This window comes from Vulpes lagopus, chromosome X, assembly GCF_018345385.1.
Source record: "Vulpes lagopus strain Blue_001 chromosome X, ASM1834538v1, whole genome shotgun sequence".
Taxonomy (NCBI): Eukaryota; Metazoa; Chordata; class Mammalia; order Carnivora; family Canidae; genus Vulpes; species Vulpes lagopus.
Window position 1 is genome coordinate 101,377,971 of NC_054848.1, and position 20,790 is coordinate 101,398,760.

A 20,790-nucleotide genomic window follows, 5' to 3' on the forward strand; every position below is an offset into this window, starting at 1 on the left:
GTCCCACATCAGGCTTCCTGCATGGAGCCTGCTTCTCCCTCTGCCTGTGTCTCTGCCTCTCTCTCTCTCGCTGTCTTAAGAATAAATAAATAAAATCTTAAAAAATAATAAAAAAAATAAAACGTAATGCTAACTGGGGTGCCCGGCTGGCTCAGTCTGAGGAGCATGTGACTCTTGATCTCTGGGTCATGAGTTTGAGCCCCACGTTGGGTGTAGAGATTGCTTAAATAAATAAACTAAAAAATGTAATGCTAACTGAAAGAAGCCAGACATGAAAGGTCACATTTTATATGAGTTTTGAAAATGTGAAATATCTAGAATAGTCAAATGTATAGAGATAGCAGATTAGTGGTTCCCCGGGCATAGGTCAAGGACTGAATGAGGAGTGACTTTTTACTGGTACAGGGTGTTCTGGGATGACGAGACGATTTGAAACTGAAGGGGCCATTATGAATGTATAATGAATGTACTATGAATCGAACACTTTAAAATTGTTAATTGTATGTGATATGAATTTTACCTTAATAAAAATAAACAAGAATACTAGCAAAGTTCAGAGAAATCTTGGTATCTACCAATGTTCAGAGAGTAAATATAAGTAAAATTTCTTTTTTTAAATAAAGATTTTACCTTAGTGAAAAGGAATACAAGGGGAAAGGAGAGAAAATGAGTGGGAAATATAAGTGAGGGTGACAGAACATGAGAGACACCTAACTCTGGGAAATGAACAAGAGGTGGTGGAAAGGGAGGTGGGCGGGGGGTTGGGGTGATTGGGTGACAAGAACTGAGGGGGGCACTTGATGGGATGAGCACTGGGTGTTATGCTATATGTTGGCAAACTGAACTCCGATAAAAAAAAATAAAGATTTAATTTATTTATTCATGAGAGACATAGGGAGAGAGGCAGAGACATAGGCAGAGAGGGAAGCAGGCTCTCCCCAGGGAGCCCGATGTGGTACTCAATGCTAGGACCCGGGGATCACTACCTGAGCCAAAGGCAGATGCTCAACCGCTGAGCCACCCAGGTGTCCCATAAGTAAAATTTCTACCAGGGAATCCCAGGGGTGGGATATTCTTGCTGGCTGAAAGAGAAGAATAGCGGGATGGAACTGTTATTAAATGCTAAACCTAGCTTATGATAGAGTAGATCTCAATCTTGGATTTTAGTTCAGTGGTGATTGACATGCCATGAACTAAAGTCATGAACTTGATTATTAATTTTTATATCATATTGTTTGCTCTAGTCCCAAGTGGACAGAGCTATATTCTAGGAAATCCACTGGTAAGAATAATAAAATGTCATTAAAATCATTAACAATGACACATGCAAAGACTTCATTACAGTATAAAAATTATTTCTGTTCTAATGTCAAGTGATTGATAGATACCATTCCTACCCCAATTTTTAAAGTGTCTATTGTGTTAGTTATATGTTGTAGAAAGAGGCCTGGCAGCTCCAACCCTGACAGAATTTGCAGTCTATCAAGGAAAATAATGTATAAAATATTATGGGCCATAATATATATGAAAAATTCCACTATTCAAAGGACCAAAATTGGCAGCAAAGTCAGATTTCCTTCTGCCATGTTTTCTTGATGTCTGCTTTATTTTAACTTGGCTCTTTGTTATATTGATATATGGCTGCCCACAGAATGGGGCTCCTTGTTTCTTTGAGCATGTGCAGAAGAGGGGATTACCTCTGAAACTCATCCAGAACATAAAAGAAAAACTTTTCCCAAAGCTCCCAGGAAATTGCTACATTCCCTGGGCCCAGCTGGGTCATGCTCAAAGCCAATCAATGGCAGGGAGTAGGATTATGCTGATTAATTTAAATTTGAATTATGCTAATTTGCTAAAATTGTAATCACACTATCAGAAGGGGGTCAGGGCAAGGATGTAACATTAAACAGAAGGTGGTTACTAACATGAGGAGTGGATATTGGGGAAGTTACCACAGGGTTTGTCTGCCACAGGGTCTTGTTTAGCCATTGATATCTTGGAAATCCTCATCCCCAAACTACAACTGCCTTCCCTGATGGAAAATTTCCTTTGTAAGGAATTATATCCATATATTTTCCATTGAATCTATATTTCTGTTTTCATCCAACTCAGAGTACCAATGGCTCCTTCTTGCCACGGTGTTGCCCTCAGCTATGGCTGTTTCCTTGAATTTATTACTCTGGGTGTGTCTTTCTCTGAACTGTGTCTTCTGCTTGGGCTTACCAGTTCAACTGCATTCACTGACCCAAAAAGTGACTGTCAGTGTAGAAGTCCTTACTTCCCTGAATTGAACACAATAGGGGTTTAGTAATGTTTTCTTTCTCCGTTTGAGGCTTTTTCCTCAAGCCAAGTTCAAAACTTGTGCCAGATTGTGCCTATTTGACAAAACCTGTCTGGTTCACTTCTGTGAAACGTAAAGGATTGCTCTCATCCATTTCCACTGACTGGTTCCACTGCGCAATTCCGCAATTCCGTTCCTCTGAACAGGATTCAGGTGAGTGGAAATGATTGTGGACAAGGAGGGGGTTGAGTGATTGTAGTGTTTGGAAACATGAAGCCCACACTGCTTTGTGGAATTCAAGGGCGGTTTTGCCCTTTATTCTGCATTGGGCTCCACACCGAATTTGACCAACCAAAACCTACTCAGAGTAGGCAGAGATGGGCTGATGGGGCCTGGCCTCCTTTTCCCGGCGCGGGGCATCTTCCACGCCGAGCGCAGTGCAGCCTCCCCAGGCGTTAAGTCTCCTGCATCCAGCGCGACTTGCTGGGGGACGACAGCCAGCCCACGGGCGATGGATCCAGAGGCGTCTGCAGCTGCTTCTCCTGGCTGCACTTCGAGGCAGAGTACAGAGTGAGAAGGCGGGCAGCTAGGCTGTGCCCATGCCCGCCGCGCTGCGCTCCCTAGGGGGCCTGCAAACCTCTCCCGCCACCCCGCCTCCGCCCACTGCGGGCTTTGTCCAGGCAAGCACAGTGGTCTTTCTTGGTTCCCGCCGGATCTTCTGCGTCCCCCCACCCGCCCTACTTCCTCCGCGCAGGTGACGCCAGCGGGCTGGGGACTAAGGGGTTAACTAGGGGCTTTTTCAGGCTTAGAGGGCGCCAGGGCTGGAGCTGAGGCCATGTCTCGGACTGAGACCACCCCAGGGAACAAGTGCTTGCCCAAGACCCACCAGTTCAATTCCGGCGGGGTCAGGGGTGGGGTGGTGGCGGCCAAGGTGTCCAGGGAGAAAGGGGCGGGCTGGAAGCACCCCCGGCTCCTGCTCAGACCCAGAGCCCTTTGGCCCAACGTGAACCGAGCCAAAGGGAACTTTAATCCTGGTGGCTGGATGCAGCCAGAGGGTGGCAGGCAATTTCAGACGAGGGGAGGGGCGCCCCTGGCCCGCGGCTTCTGTGCAGGGTGTTGAACTCAGAGTCAGCTCCACGTGGACGAGCTGAGCGGGGTGGTGACTCATAGTCACTAGCCAGTCCGCGGCGGGCTCTGCTGGTGCAAGTGCCTGGGATCTACGGTAAGTGGGAGAGCATTTGGCTTTAGCGTGCGCAGCGAGCATCGTGGGCTCGGTGCGTCCATGGCTGGTCGCTCGCAGACGGGGCAGCAAAAGTGGGAGCAGGCCAGGAGAGAGTGACAGTAGCGGTCGGTGTCTTTGTTTTTAACAATGCGCCTTGGGCCTGCAGAGGGGAGCTTTCCGACCACAGAGCAGCCTGGATATGTTAGGCGGTAGGTCAAACCCGGCGCTCCCCAAGACGTATTTCCTGCAACATGTCAATTTTTTCCTTGCAGGGTGGGCGTCATTTCTCTTCTCTCCGGCCACCCAGCTGGCGGGACACCGAATTGAGCCCTCATCCGTCCCGGGTTCTCCCACCTCCTGCTCACACTGCTTTGGGAAAGAGTAGGGGACATTGGAAGTCACCTTAGAGCCCCCAACTTTCTTCCTCTTTCCTGATGCCCTGCCTCATCTTCGCATTCTCAACTTCGGGCTTTGGTTGTCTCCCACTGAGCCCCTCTTCTCAGCTTTACGACCTCTTAGAAATGGCCAAAGATTAATGCCAACAGCAGCGCATGGCCACTCATAGCGATCAATGAGCAGCTGAGCAACCTGCTCGACTTCATTGCCATATGAGAATTTTCCATGGCATCTTGGAGTTCTGCCAAGGTTTACAAAAAGAGAAAGAAAGAAGAAGGAAAAAAAGGCGATGTGGAGACTAGGTAGCATGAACTCCATCTGCTTTGGGTGGTAGTTCTTGGGGCTGGAGTCCAACTTCTGCAAGTTGGACATCTCAATTTTGATGTAATGTCTAGACTTGCAGATTTAAAATGTGAATGCCAGAGGGGTCATTTGATTTAACTAGTTAAAAAGGATAACAGTGTATTCATGAGTCACCCTCTGATCTTGCTGTTTATTAGGAATTTAGGGATAGAGTCTTCTATGTAAAAAGAATTTTAATTTTTTTCAACATCCCTTTCCATTTCCCTCCCAAGATCAGATTAACATAGTTTATGATATATGAAACATGACAGTTATAGAAAAGCCAGTACAGGGCTGGAATTTCCAGCCATTTGGGCTGCACACTTATTTAAAGATGGCTTTGGAATTTGGACTGGTTGGAGATAACTTAATGACTTAAAAAAAGTATCAAATCAAACCAGAGGGCCTGCCTTTACTTTTAATGGGTTGAATTTTGTTAAGTGCTGGGTAGAAGGCAGGACCAACAAACACCTGCTCTATAGAACTGTGTTGTAATGAATCTTTCCTGCGGTAGAGTTATTGGACATGATCTTGACTGCATCTGTGTAAATACAAATGTAATGAGATTTAGTTTTTCTCAAGTGAAGAACATAGGCTAAACTTTACAATTTAAACTTAATCTTAAGATCTCTCATCTAAGTGACTGGTTTTCTAGAATAGAACATAACTAATATTTCCAAGTGGGGTTAGGAAATAGTATCAATATATTTGCCTTATTTCTGGACAATTATTTAAAATGTCAATGAAATGAGTGATACAATGAATAGAAGTTTAGATTTAAAGTTAAATTAGATTTTATTCCTATAGTAGTGCTGTCTATGAGTTTACTTTATGTATATTTATGACTAATTCCCATTCTTAAACATTTATCCCATTTGTGTCCTTTGTTTTCTAAATTTTAAAAGTCCTAATTTTTTATAAACATTCTGAAAGCAAGGTCCACTTTATCTTGTAAGGAGGGTGTAAGAATTATATACAGGAAGCTTTTAGAGTGTTTAGCACGATATCTGGAATTTATTAAGCTCTCTATAAGCATTCATTCCTCTTTATCTTCTCTTCCCATGAAAGGTTACAAATTGATTTTGATACAAAACCCATATTAGGGACTTGTAAAAGTCTTGGATGCTCCTTAGCGAGGCAGCTGTTTTGAATTCCTACATTTTGTCCTGAACAAGATAATGCACCTGTTATAATTTTAAAATGCTCAACAAGAAGTTGTGAGTCAGAAAAATTAAACTCTTTATAAAATTAAGGTCATTGGAGAAGTTCACCACATTACAGCAACTTTGGTTTTGAAAATTATTGGGGGAAATTGGGGTAACCCAGATTCTTATAACAGAACTGCAGATTCTTAGATTTAGTTCCTCAAATCTTTTTAAAACAGAGAGATGTTCACTTCACAGAGTAGTTATTAAAACTAAATGAGCTTATGTATGCCAAGAGCTTGTCATGATTAATAATGTTCTTTTTGTGATGTAATTTTGTTTTCATTATATTCTATTTTTATTTTGAGAATAACAAGCTTGAAAAAATTTCCCTCAACATATTGAACTGATACTTATGATATATATTCTGTGCTATCCAAATTAAATAATTACTTATTTATCTATCTCTTAAAGTAGGCTCCACCCCAGTGTGGGTCTTGAATTCAGGACTCTAAGGTTGAGAGTTGCATGCTGTACTGATTGAGTCAGCCAGGCACCCCTGAAATAATCATTTTAATATGGTTATGTCATAATGTGTTATTTTTTTGCATGGAGCAGAGCATTTTATTGGCATTTAGTATAGCTAATTATTTAGAGATTATGCAATAATGCACCAGCTGTCCTGAATCAAACGTCTTCTCTGCATTGGTGACACCACTATATCTCATTGGGTCTACTTTTCTGATTCCTTACTGTGAGAATACTGGTTTTAGTTTTTCTTCATCCCATCTCCTTCCCCTAGATCACTGTTCTTCAGCATGTTTTTCCCAACTTGGAGTCTTATACTCTTTTCTTGGATACCTGTACTCTTGTTATTGGACGGTTCACATAGAAGTCCTTCCCCCACCCCAAGTCCTTTTATTCATGGAACATTTACTGAGATTCCACTATATTCTAGTAACTGGAACTAACTGGGCAAAACAAAAATGATCTTTCCACATTCCCTGGGCAGAGGGAGTGCTCAGTCTACTGTAGTCAATTGTACTATATAATGGTAAGTGCTATAATAGTCCAGCCTCTGGACTAGTGGAAGCACAGAAGTAGAAGCAGTACTTGCTTATGAAACCTTCAAGATATATCCCATACCTAATGAAAATGATAATCTGTTGTGTAATGCAAGGAGTGCAGAATTTATGCCTGGAGACATTGTTAGGCAAGTGGTCTTGGTCAAGTGAGTTACTGTCTCTGGGTATCAAATTCCTTACAAGTAAAGCAAAAGTGTTGAAGAAATAATAGTTTCTAAAGTGTGTTTCATAGAATATTGCTAATGTGCAAGTAAAGAGCTTCATGATCAAATACATTTGATCAAATACAAGTACATAGCCACCCAGGCGCCCCATTATTTAGTATTTTTATTTTTATTTTTATTTTTTTTTATATATTTTTTTTTTATTTAGTATTTTTAATGCCTTAAAAAAATTTAGGATCTCCTGGGTGTCTCAGTCTGTTAAGCGTCTGCCTTCAGCTCAGGTCATGATCCCAGGGTCCTGTGATCAGCCCTGTATAGGGCTCTCTGCGCCTCGGGGAGCCTGCTTCTCCCTCTACTTCTTTTTTTAAATTTTTTTAAAAAAGATTTTATTTATCCATTCATGAGAGAGAGAGAGAGAGAGAGAGAGGCAGAGATACAGGCAGAGGGAGAAGCAGGCTCCACGTAGGGAGCCCGACCATGTGGGACTCCATCCCAGGACTCCATCCCGGGACTCCAGGATCGCTCCCCGGGCCAAAGGCAGGTGCTAAACCGCTGAGCTACCCAGGGATCCCCTCTCCCTCTCCTTCTGCTGCTCCCCCTGCTTATTGCTTTCTCACTCTCTGGCAAATAAATACATAAAATATCTTTTTAAAAATTTAAATGTCCAGTTTTCATGGCTAATATATACAAATACAACTGATTCTCGTATATTGACTTTATATCCTGCAAACTTGCTAAACTCACTTACTAGTTGTTGTAGCTTGTTTATACTTTCTGGAAGATTTTCTGTTTTGACCATTTATCATCCATGGCTAATGAGAGTTTAATGTTTTCCTTTCCTTAAGGTTTTCCAGTTTAGATGCATTTTTTTCTTGACTTACTGGCTTGGCTAGAGTTTCCAGTATAATATTGACTGGAAATTGTACAAGTAGATAGCCTTGCCTTGTTCCTGATGTTAGGGGGAAAACATTTTAGTCTGTCATCATTAAATGTGATGTTAGCTGTAGGTCTTTTGTTGTTACCTTTCTTCAGATTAAGGAAGATTCCTTTTATTCCTAGTTTTCTAAGAGATTTTTATTAAAGATTTTATTTATTTATTCATGAGAGACACACACAGAGAGAGAGGCAGAGACACAGGCAGAGGGAGAAGCAGGCTCCAAGCAGGGAGCCCAACATGGGACTCGATCCCGGGACTCCAGGATCATGCCCTGGGCTGAGGGCAGGCGCTAAACCGCTGAGCCACCCAGGGATCCCCAAGAGATTTTATTTAAGAGATTTTATGCTAAGATGTTGCATTTTGTTAAATGCTTTCTCTGTATCTAATGAGATGATGATATGTTTTTTTCTTTATTCTTTTGTTAATATGATGAATTACAGTGATTTTGATTGTTCAACCTACTTTGCATTCCTCAGATAAACCTCATTTGGTCACAATGAGGTATCCTTTGTACTTATAGTTAGATTCAATTTGCTAAAATTTCGCTAAGAATTTTTGCATCTAAGTTTTTGAACAATATTGGTCTTTATTTTCTTTCGTAAAATGTCTTTGATTTTGGTATCATAGTAACGCTTGTCTCATAAAATGGGAGGTATTATTTTATATTTTCTAGAAGAGTTTGTATAGAATTATAATTATTTCTTAAATGCTTGGGAAATTCACCAGGGAAGTCATCTGGGCCCAAAGTTTTCTTTGTGGGAAAGTTTTTAACTACAAATGAATTTTTTAAAAGATTTATTTATTTATTTATTTATTTGAAACAGTGCACATGAATGTGCAGGGAGGTGGGGGGCAGAGGAAAAGAATCTCAAGCCGACTTCCTGCTGACCATGGAGCACAACCATTGTCTGGCTTGATCTCACAACCCTGAGATCATGACCTGGACTGAAATCAAAAGTCTGACATTTTACTGACTGAGCCACCCAAGCACCCCTACAAATAAATTTTTGTAATAGTTACAGGACTATTAAGGTTATTGATTTATTCTCTTTTTAAGATTTTATTTATTCATGAGAGACACAGAGAAAGAGAGAGAGAGGCAGAGACACAGGCAGAGGGAGAAGCAGGCTGTATGCAGAGAGCCCAACGTGGGACTCCATCCCAGGTCTCCAGGATCACACCCCCGGCTGCAGGTGGCGCTAAGCCGCTGCGCCACTGGGGCTGCCCTATCGATTTATTCTTGAATGAGTTTTCATTGTGTATTTTAAGAAATTTGTCCATTTTTCCTTTTCCATCAAAGTTCACAAATTTATTAGCATGAAGTTGTTGATAATATTTCCTTATTTTAACATTCGTACTAGTGACCTATTTCTGCATAAAAAATTACTACAAATTTAGCAGCTTAAAACAACATGCATTTTTTATTTCACAGATTCTGCAGATCCAGAATTCAGGCACGGCTTAGTTGAGTCCTCTGTTTGCAGTCTCTCACAGGGCTGTAACCTAGGGCCAGAGTTTCATCTAAAGACTTGACTTGGGGAAGGATTTACTTCTAAATTCACATGGCTGTTGGCAGGATTAAGTTCTTTGTGGGTTGTTGGACTGAGGGCCTCAATTTTTCTGTTGGCTGTTGGCAAGAGGTTGCCCTCAGTTCCCTGCCATTTTGCCTTTCCAAATTGGCAGCTTGCTTCACTAAAGCCAGCAAAAGGGAGAATATCACAAGATGATAGTCACAGCCTAGTCATGGAAGTGATATCACACTACCTTTGTTGTATTTTGTTCTTAGAAACAAGTTACAACTTTACACCATACTCAAGGAGAGAGTATTACACAAGCATGAATACCAGGAGATAAGCATCAATGGGGACGATTTTAGAGTCTACCTGCTACAATATTTGTAGGATCTATAGTTTATGTTCTTTCTTTCAACCTTAATATTGGTTAGTTGGATCCTTTTTTCCGTGGTCAATCTGTCTAGAGGTTTATCTATTTTATTGACATTCTCAAAGAACCAGCTTTTCTTTGTTGTTGTTGTTTTTCTTTTTTTGATTTTCAGTGTGTTTGATTTCTGCCATGTTTACTTTAGATTTAAGTTTGCTTACTTTAGGGTTAATTTACTCTTTTTCTTCTAGGTTCTTTTTTTTTTAAGAAAATTTTTGTGGTTTTATTATATCATGTGCCATTGAAACATCCAAACAAATCAATATCTGGGCAGTGAGGCAGCTGCTTTCTCCTTCACTTCTCTGGGTTACTAGAGCAACTTGTCAGTAGATTAAAAAGAAAAAAAGAAAAAAAGACAACCTTTTGCATTACTTAAGTCTTTCCAAGGCATGCGCTGGTACAACACAAACTTCTGTCAGATGCAACTAGTCTAGCATCCAAACATCATGCACAATACCTCGGTAGTAGCAGCATACTGTGCCCGCTCCCACTGCGGCCCTGCTCATTTGTGTGTATTTGGAGCATCTGGAGGAGTGTGAATAGTAAGTATCAGGAAGGGGAGGGAGGAGGAAACAGCATGAGTGCCTGGCTGGGAAGAGGTCAGCCGAAGTTGTGCAGGGCAAGCCTGAACATGTCACTGGTGCAAACCTAAGCATCATCAATGTTAATAGAACTTCTGGTGGAACCCATGATGGAGTCTTCATCAGCCTTGAGCTGGCCCACAACCATGCTGATGATGCAGCTATCTGGCGTGGGCTGATGGTCCTGTGCTGTGATGCTGTGTTGTGTGTCTAATAGAAGGCTAGACAACTTCTCCATAATTGCAGCTTTCTCCTGGAACTGCTGTCCTTCCCACATAAGGCATGATGCATCAATATAAATTATGCCTAGTTGGGTTCTGAGGTTATCAAATAACTGGTAGTAATGCTGAATGAAGCTGGATCCCATCTGCTCCCAAATTGGCTTGTCTCCCATTCTGGAGTGTCACCGGGTTCCTTGAGACCAGAGGGGCTGGCATGATGGTGGCAGCAGCGATGGCTGCAACCCAGCGTGGTCTGCCTTCTTCTAGGTTCTTAAGGTGAAAGTTGAGGTCATTGTTGCAAGATCCTTAATGTTTTCTAATGTAATAGATATGGTTTCTGCTATAAACTTTCTTTTAACCATGGCTTTATCTGCATTCCACAATTTTTGCTGTTTTCATATTCATTTAGTTCAAGATGCTTTATAATTTTCCTTTTGATTTCTTCCTTGACCCATGTGCTATTTAAAAGTTTGTTTTTCAGCTTCCAAATATTTGGGGATTTTCCAGAAACCTTTGCTTTACTGATCTAATTTAATCTAATATAGTAAAATCTAATTTAATTGCATTGTGTTCAGAGAACATGTTTTCTAATTCTAATACTTTTTAAATGTTTTGTGGCTCAGGCTATTATCTATTTTGGTAAACGTTCCCTGGCCATGTGAAATGAATGTATATTCTGTTGTTCCTTGGAGTGTTTTATAAATTTCAATTAGGTCAAGTTGGTAGATAGTGCTAAGTCTTCTATATCTTTACTGATTTTCTGTCTACTATCAATTATTGAAAGGTGTTTTGAAATCTCTAAGTGTGTATTTGCTTATTTTGCATTTCTATTTTATCAGTTTTTGTTCCATGTATTTTGAAGCTTTGTTATTAGGTATATAAATGCTTAGAATTGTATATCCTCTTGCAAAATTTACCCCCCTATCCTTTTATAATCACATATTATCCTTCTCTTTCCCTGATAATACTCACTTTTATTTCTTTTTAAGGCTTATTTATTTATTTATTTATTTGGGAGGGGGGAAAAGGGAGAATGAGAGAGAATCTCAAGCAGACTCTGTGCTGAACTTGGAGCCCCAACTTTCCAACTCCAGGCTGACCTCATGACCCTGAGATCAGGACCTGAGTTGAAACCAAGAGTCAGACACTGAACTGACTACACCACCCAAGTGCCCCTGTAATTATTTATTTATTTAAAGAGTTTATTTATTTCAGAGAGAGAGCACACAAGCATGAGCAGGGCGGGGGGGGGGCAGAGGGAGAATGAGAATCCCTGCTGAGCAGGTAGCCTGTCAGGGCTTGATCCCAGGACCTTGGGATCATGACCTGAACCACAGGCAGATGCTTAACCGACTGAGCCACCCAGGCGCCCCCTTATACTCACTTTTAATTGACTTGTTTATTTTTTTGCTGAGTTCTGTGAGTTCTTCATTCTAGATACTAAACTATTATTAGATACATGGTTAGCACATATTTTTTCCCTTTCTGTGGGTTATTTTTCCACTTTATTGGTAGTGTACCTTGAGACACAAACATTTTTATTTTTTAATTTGATTTTTTTAAGACTACAAAAATTTTTAAATTTGAACTCCAATTTACCTAAATTTCCTATATTGTTTGTTGTTTATAATATTCCCTTATCATTTTACTCTCTGGAGGGTCTAATGGTGATATCCCTGCTCTTATTTCTGCCAATGATAATTTGTATCTTCTCTTTTTTTTCCTGGATATAGGGTTATAAATTTTGTTGATCTTTTGCAATAACTAGTTTTTTGTTTCATTGATTTCCTCTATTTTTCCTGTTTACTATTTCATTGGTTTCTGCCCTTACCTTAACAATTCCTTTCCTCTGCTTACTTTGAGTTTAATTTCTTCTTATTTTTCTAGTTCATGAGGATCAAAGGTGGAGACATTGATTTGAAGCCTTTCTTCATTTCTCATATAGAAATTTAGTGGTATCAATTCCCTTCTAAATACAGCTTGAGCTGCATCCCACAGCTTTAGCTATATTGTGTTTTCATTTTCATTTAGTTCAAAATACTTTCTAATTCCCCTTTTGCTGTTTTATAACTGTGAATTCCAGGGACATATGCAGAATACCTGTGCCCATAGAGACCACTTTGAGTCTCAGGGTTTGGGTCACAGATAGGAGGGTTGATCACGTATGTATGTCTTATTGACAACAGGCCATGACCAGGAGACTCAGGACCTCAATACTGTTGACCCCAACAATGAAACCAGGTTCACATTATCAATATTCATGTTTGTGCAAAGTAATCCTAACAAGGTGGCATGGCATTGCCTATTATTCTAGGTGTACACAACAAAATCATCAGTTTCAGAGACACATTCTCATGTGTTTCCTTAGGGTCTATCCTGGTTCTCTTGGAGATAGGCAAGGAAATGAGCCACCAAACCTGTTATGTTAACTCATCCCTTGTAACACTCAAATTCCCTATTGCTAACCCCTGCCAACCCCTGCCCTTTACCTTTGAGGTAAAGGTCTCAGTGATGGGGGAGTGGTTAGGGACTGGGCACCATTTGGTCTATAATCGCATAGAACTAAATTATTTGTTGGAAAATGAAAATGGAAATTATTCCTTTTGTTTAAAAATATAAGATAGACACACCTCTGCTTTTTGTAGGCTTGCTTTCTTCTGATTATGTCAACCTTCCCAGACTCATAAAATAAAATCCAAAGTTTTTACCATGACAGACACAGCTCTACCTGATCTCCCTCAACCCCTGAACTTTCTGCCCTCATCTGCTACTGCTCTCTCCCTTTATCCCTCTGCTCCAGTCACCCTGGTGACCTCAAAGTTCATCAAACACACCTCCTGCTTCAGGGCCTTTGCTGTTGCTGTTCTCTTTGCCTGGAATGTTCTCAGAAATCCTCATAGCTCACTCGCTCACCTCCTTAATGCCTCTCCTCAAATCTTTCTGCCTGGCCATTTAATGTAAACTGGCAGCCCCCCTCCCCCATTCTCTTTGTCCTTTCCCTGCCTCATGATTCCTCACACTGGATGGTGAAATTCACATGGATATTGAATTCCTTTTTGTTTGCTCCTCCCCCAACTAGACTGTTGGCGTCAGGGGGGCAGGGGCTGTTTCTAGTTCACTGCTAGATCCCCATGCATAGCACCATGCCTGGCACCCAACAGGTGCTCTTTAAGTACCTATTCAGTGAATGGACGAATACACTGCATCTATCTATGGACACTGTGTAGAGGGGAAGAAGGAAGGTATTTGGAGCACATAAGATTTCTTATTCTCAGCTCCAGAATGTAGAGGAAAAGCTCAATGAAATTCTCAACTTTTTTCTCAGGATTTGAGTATGCAGACATTATATTTAATATCACAAAATTTCTCTTATAAAGATGATTTTAGTTTCCCCTTGGAGGTTAACACTCTGTCTAAAAGATGTTTCTTTCTTTCTTTCTTTCTTTCTTTCTTTCTTTCTTTCTTTCTTTTTTTTTTTGATTAGAAGTAACAGTTTTGTAAAAGAAAACAACACAGAAAGAACTAAAATACAAAGCAAGAGTTCTCTGGACTGGAGGATGGGGAGAGAGGGAGGCTGGGGGAGTGTACCGTATTGGGGACAGCTGAAACAGGTGGCTGTGTCAGGGCAACTGTGTCAGTAGGGCTTATCAAAATGTTCCTATGCAGAAACTGGCCACATCAGACTGTCTTGTTTGACTGTTTCTATCCTTTATCTATTTTTTCCTGGGAAAATACCATTGTTCATAATTTTTTAAATTGTAAAGCATGTTGTATATTAAAGATCTTAGCATGTTGTATATTAAAGATCTTTTTGTCTGTCAAATTAGTTATGATTTTTCCCCAAATTATGATTTATCTTCTAACTTTTTGGTGTTTCCTGTCACTCAGCCATGATTTTTATTGTGTGGTCAGTTCTGATAATCCTTTGCTTTTATTGTCTCTACCTTAAATGGTGTGCTCAGAAGGTCTTCCCCACCTGCGGGATTATACTTCTCATATATACTTTTTTCTTTTTTCAGAGAGTGGGGGAGAGTGTGGGTTGGGGGAGGGGTAGAGGGAGAGCGAAAGAATGAGAGAGAGAGAGAGAGAGAGAATCTTAAAAAAAGCTCCACACCCAGCACGGAAGCATACATGATGTGGGGCTTATCTCACAACCCTGAGATCATGACCTGAGCCAAAATCAGTAGTCAGATGCTAAACCAACTGAGCCACTAGGCACCCCTAGTATATTCTATTCTTTGAGTACTGTGAATATTGTCATCGCTGGATTTTATTTTTCATGTTTAAATTGTCAGGGCACCTAGAATTTATTTGGTGAACATAAACATTTCTTGAGGGCTGATAATTAGCCAGGCCCTGTTCCAAGTGCCTTATGTGGATCATCTCATTTGAATGCTCAGTAACTCCAGAGGTAGGTGCTAGTAGGTTCTTTGTTTTCACAGGTGAGGAAATGTAGGGACAGGAAGGTTGGTACTCACTCAAGACTGCTCAGCTGGCAAAACCTGGCCCATCCAATGGTAAAGCCTACACAGGGTTGTAGTGAGGATTAGAGACAGCACGTGTCAAGTTTCTGGAACACAGAAGGCATTCAATAGAAGATAAAGCTTATTATTATGATTGCCAGTTCTCATAAACAATTTCTTAATTTTTTTAAAAGATTTTATTTATTTAATTCATGACAGAGAGAGAGGCAGAGACACAGGCAGAGGGAGAAGTGGGCTCCATCTAGGGAGCCCGACGTGGGACTCGATACTAGGACTCCAGGATTACACCCTGGGCTGAAGGCAGGCACTAAACCACTGAGCCACCCAGGGATCCCTAGTTCTCATAAACAATTTCTGATAGCTACATATTATTTGAAAAATGGTATATTTTTATTTATTTATTTTTTAATTTTTTATTTATTTATGATAGTCACAGAGAGAGAGAGAGAGGCAGAGACACAGGCGGAGGGAGAAGCAGGCTCCATGCACCGGGAGCCTGATGTGGGATTCGATCCCGGGTCTCCAGGATCACGCCCTGGGCCAAAGGCAGGTGCCAAACCGCTGCGCCACCCAGGGATCCCGAAAAATGGTATATTTTTAAGGCAAATACATCTATAAAATATTAGTCCTTCAAAAGCATGTTCAGAATTCCATGGCAACAAACAAAACCTTTATTTATTTATTTATTTATTTATTTGAAAGAGAGAGAGAACACACAAGTGGTGGGGAGGGGGAGAGGGAGAAGCAGACTCCCCACTGAGCAGGGAGCCCAATGCAGGGCTGGATCCCAGGACCCAGGATCACAACCTGAGCCCAAGGCAGATGCTTAACTCACTGAGCCAACCAGGGGCACCATAAACCTTTTATTTTTTTATGAACAATTGTCATAAAATCAAATCCTGCAAGAATCTGTATAAACATGTGAAAGTGCCTTTGGATAATGGGATTACAGTTTTTTTTAAAAAATCTTTTTTTCTCTCTATATCCCAGTTTTATTAAAAGAGCATTTTTGAAAATTTTCTGATCAGAGAAATAGTCACAAGTATATGACCTACCAATATTCATCTGAAGGGTCTCATGACTAGTTTTTACTAAACAGTAATAAATGAGGTTTTCTAAGAATAACTAGCCTCCTCAGGATCCTGTATACCTTGTTTCCAAAATACCTGGGAGGCTTACACTATCCCTAACCCCCTCCCAACTTGAAAATATATAATGGGCAACTCTGGGATCCCTGGGTGGCGCAGCGGTTTGGCGCCTGCCTTTGGCCCAGGGCGCGATCCTGGAGACCCGGGATTGAATCCCACGTCAGGCTCCTGGTGCATGGAGCCTGCTTCTCTCTCTCTCTCTCTCTCTCTCTGTGTGTGTGTGTGTGTGTGACTATCATAAAAAAATAATAATAAAATAAAAAAATAAATATAATGGGCAACTCCTCATGACCCGAGTGCTGCTCTTTCTGCCCAAGGGTCCTGTCCCAGTGCTTTAATAAAACCACCTTTTTGCACCAAAGATGTCTCAAGAATTCTTTCCTGGCTGTCGGCTTTGAACCCTAATGTTTTTCCTACATCACATCAGATGGAGCAATGAGTTAGACTTCTGCTGCCCAGTATGGTGGCCAACTTACATGTAGATATTGAGCACTTAAAATGTTAGTCTGAACAGAGATGGGCTGTTGTGTAAAAAACACAAAAACTTAGTATATAAATAAACTGAAATATCTCAATACTTTTTATACTGATTACATCGCAAAATGATATTATTTTGGATATACTGGGTTAAGTATTGTTAAAAATTTTACAGGGTTATGAATGGAAGGTGATCTGGCAGTATCTGGAGGGTGACATGGGGTTAGAAGAAGATTTTCTTGTTTTGGTACACTGGGAAGAACATGAAGTTAATAGGAGGGATAAATGGAGGAGGAGGTTGGCTGTCCAGCATGTGTGGGAGTGAGATTTGTGAGAAGCCAGGAGGTGAGGCAAGGTTTAGGAGGTATATATACAATTATATAAACAATGGAAAGGCAGGAAGGAAACACGCAGAAATGTTAATGGTGTTATCTGGGTAGTGGGGGTAATGTTTACATTTTAAATTTTTTTTGCATTTTTATCCCTTTGTTTATGGTTTTTATAATTTCCTTTTACTTCCATAAAGATACAAAAGTTTGAAAATGGGGGAAATGTGGGAGGACCATAAGTAAGAGGTAGCAGGGGATACTGACTTCAGCACAAGGCCACCATGCAGGAACATGTGACAGGAACATGCACATCACAAGAATGATAGTATAAGTAGGTGTGTATGCATGGAGGAAGAACTAGAAGGAGGCGCTCCATACTGCTGAGAGTAGTAGCCTTCGGATGTTTGGGTTTTGGGTGATTTTTACCTTCTTTGCACTTCTGTGTACAGTTTCAATGTTTTATAATGACTATGTATTTTTTAATAATCAGAAAAAGAAGCTATGGTAATTTTGAAAAATAGGTGTAGCCTTCATCACGGAAAATAATAGTCCCATTATATTCTGTGTTGATAAAACCACATCTTCGGCTCTCATTCTTCTGCCAGCATGGGTGAAGCGAGTGCCAATTGTGAACTGCCCACAGAGAGGGCCATGCTGTAAGAAACTAGGACAGCCTCAGGAGCTGAGAGTGGCCTCTGGACAACTGCCAGCAAGACATCGAAGCCCTCAGTGCTACAGCTGCGAGGAAGTAAATTTCATAACAACCAGAGTGAGCTTGGAAGTGAATTCCTGGGCAGCCTGGGTGGCTCAGCGGTTTAGTGCCGCCTTCGGCCCAGGGTGTGATCCTGGAGACCTGGGATCAAGTCCCACATCAGGCTCCCTGCATGGAGCCTGTTTGTGTTTCTGCCTCTCTCTGTGTGTGTCTCTCATGAATGAATAAATAAATCTTTAAATAAAAAAAAAAAGGAAGTGAATTCTTCCCTAATCGAGTCTTGAGATAAAAACACTTTGATTTGCAGCCTTGTGAGACCCAGAGCCCAGGACCCTGTTAAGTCATGCCTGGATTCCTGATCTGCAGAAACTGGAAGACAATTAAATGTGTGGTGTTTTAAGCTGCCAACTTTGTGGCAATGTTTTTTATGCAGCAATAGAAAACTAACACATCCTTCTACCAGCAGCATATGAGAATTTGACATGCTTTCCATCAATCCCCTTGTACTGTCAGTCCTTTTAACTTTGGTCATGTTGGTGGATGTGTAGTGTAATTTTAATTTTACTTTTCTAGATCACTAATAATGTTGAATATTTATTCATATGCTTGTTGATCATTTGGATATACGATTTTATGAAGTGCCTCTCAAGTATTTTCCCCATTAAAAAAATTGAGTTGCCTGTCTTTATTTTTTTATGTATGTAGACTTAAGAACATTTTTTTCATTATTGGAGTAGAATTGACATACAATGTTATATTAGTTTTAGGTGTACAGCATAGTAATTCAACAATTCTATATGTTATTCAATGCTCACCATGATAGGTATACTTAACAACTGTCACCATACAATGTTATTGACTATCTTCCCAATGCTGTACTTTTTATCTCTGTGACTTACTTATTTTATAACCAGAAGCTTGTACCTTTTAATCCACTTCACCTATTTCACCCATTCCCCCATCCCCCTCCCCTCTGGTAACAGCCAGTTTTGTTCTCTATGTTTATGAGTCTTTGTGGTTTGCTTGTTTTTTAGATTCCACATATAAGTGAAATCATATGGTATTTGTCTTTCGGTCTGACTTGTTTTACTTAGCATAAAACTCTCTAGATCCATCCATAGTGTCACAAATGACAAGATCACATTATTTTTTATGGCTGAGTAATATTCTATTGTGTGTATATGTGTTCATACATACATACACATTGAGGTGCCTGTCTTTTTATTGCTGAAGTTAGGAGTACTTTATTTATACCAGATATGAGATTTTATAGGATACATGGATTAGAAGTCTGTTTTCCCAGCCTGTAGCTTGCCTTTTCACTATCTTAATTGTGCCTTTTAATAAAAATAAAAATGTTCTCGATTTTATATATTTTTTGTTATTTTTAAAGTTTTATTGAGATATAATTGAGATCATATTGTATTAGTGATGTAAACTTCACCTTAATAAAAAAATTTTTCTTCTGGTTTCAAATACAATGCTTTTTTCATTCTTTAAGACTAGGTAATTTGGGAAGAGAAAAAGAAAAGACTAGGTATTTTGGGGCACCTGGGTGGCTTAGTCCGTTAAGCATCTGCCTTTGGCTTAGGTCATGATCTCAGGTTCCTGGGATCGAGCCTCACGTTGGGCTCTCTACTTGGCAGGGAGTCTGCTTCTCCCTCTTGCCCTGCCCTCGTCCCCTGCTTGTTCTCTTTCTCTCTCAAATGAATCAATAAAATCTTTTTTAAAAAAACACTGTTTCTTTGGGAAGAAAACTGTTTCTTTGGGAGAGTAGATAGAGGAAAGCATATTCTAGTATAACATAAATGAAAACTTTCTATCAGTTATCCAATAGTGTAATGGGCTGACTTGTGATGTATACTTAGACTGGAAGTATTCTAGCAAAGAATGGAATAACTGTCCATAATAAATATTATAGAAGGGACCTCTAAGTGTCCCTCCAACTTGAGGATTCCAGTATTCTATCCTCTTGAATACTTTATCTCCTGGAGAGATCAGAATTCAGGCATAACACAAGACAGAGTATAATCAAATACTTATCTATGAGATAGAGACTACAAATAGAAGGTAATTAAAAAGGGAAATGGTCAACTTTGATAATGAGGATTAGATCTTTTTTATGTTGTTTTAGAAAAATGTTGAAAACAACCTAAGCCATCAAATAGCAAATATGTTAAGTAAAAGTGTGGTATGCGTCTATGTTTCTAGAAATGCTATTTTTATTTAATCTATTATAGAGCTTTTAAAATAAGTCATTTGAGGGGCACCTGGGTAGTTCAGCTGGTTGAGCATTTGCCCTCCACTCATGTCATGATCCCAGGGTCCTGGAATCCAGCATTACATCAGGCTCCTTGTTCAGTGAGGAACCTGCTTCTCCTTCTCCATCTGCCTGCCATTCCCTCTGCTTGTACGCTCTGTCAAATAAATAAATAAAATCTTTAAAAATAAAATAAAATAAGTTGTTTGAAAACAAAGCTCTTTTTAACAAAGTTTACCTAGGTGGTCAGTGAGTGATATTAGCTGGTGGTGGCTGCAGCTGAGGCAAAAGTGCGGTCTTGTAGAAAAGTTAAGACAGTGATTTGCTCACAGAGAAGAACCTTAATTCTGTAAGGTTCAGTGACCTGGATGTGAGGGACAGGACCAGGCCAGAGCTGGAGACATAAAACTCCCATCACTGGGAGAATACAGCCCTTCCAAGTAAGAAGGACTTTAAGCTACAACCCTCTTTGTCTAGCTGGAAGAGTGCTTTGCTGAGATATAAATTGAAGGGAATTCACATTTTGGAATGCATGCACATGGTTTTTATATTATCTATTTTTAGTAAGAAAGTTTCTGAAGGTAACAAGGGTATTATTAAAGTTGAGAGCAGTATAGCATGGTAGTTAAGAGCCTAGGCTCTAGGGGCGCCTGGGTGGCTTAGTTGGCTCAGCATCTGCCTTCCATTGGGGTCATGGACCTGGGGTCCTGGGATGGAGTCCCACATACTTTCCTGCTCAGCGGAAAGTCTGCTTCCCCTCTCCCTCTGCCACTCCCCCTGCTCGGGCTCTTTCTCTTTTTCAAATAAATACATAACTTCTTTTTTTTTTTTTTTTTTTTTTTTTTTTTTTTTTTTAGGAGTCTAGGCTTCTCAGTCAGACCCAAATTTGAGTCTCAGCTCTGCTAATACGAAGTTACTCTCTCAAGACCTCAGTTTTTTTATCAAAAGGGTAAAAAAAAATAGTACCTGTCTCATGTAGTTGCCTGCACATGAAGCTCTTGGCACTGTCCTTGGTAAGCATTCCACATCAGGTAATATGTGTGCTGCCTGAAGACATCTTTTTCA

General features: G+C 40.3%; 1 protein-coding gene across 1 annotated transcript; it reads right to left on the reverse strand.

Annotated features, from left to right (window-relative positions):
- Positions 1 to 10,161: 10,161 nt before the first annotated feature.
- Positions 10,162 to 10,488, reverse strand: LOC121482327 (nuclear transport factor 2-like). The gene has a single exon (XM_041740209.1). It carries the CDS (start codon positions 10,486 to 10,488, stop codon positions 10,162 to 10,164), a length of 327 nt encoding a protein of 108 aa, XP_041596143.1.
- Between the last annotated feature and the right edge of the window lie 10,302 nt (positions 10,489 to 20,790).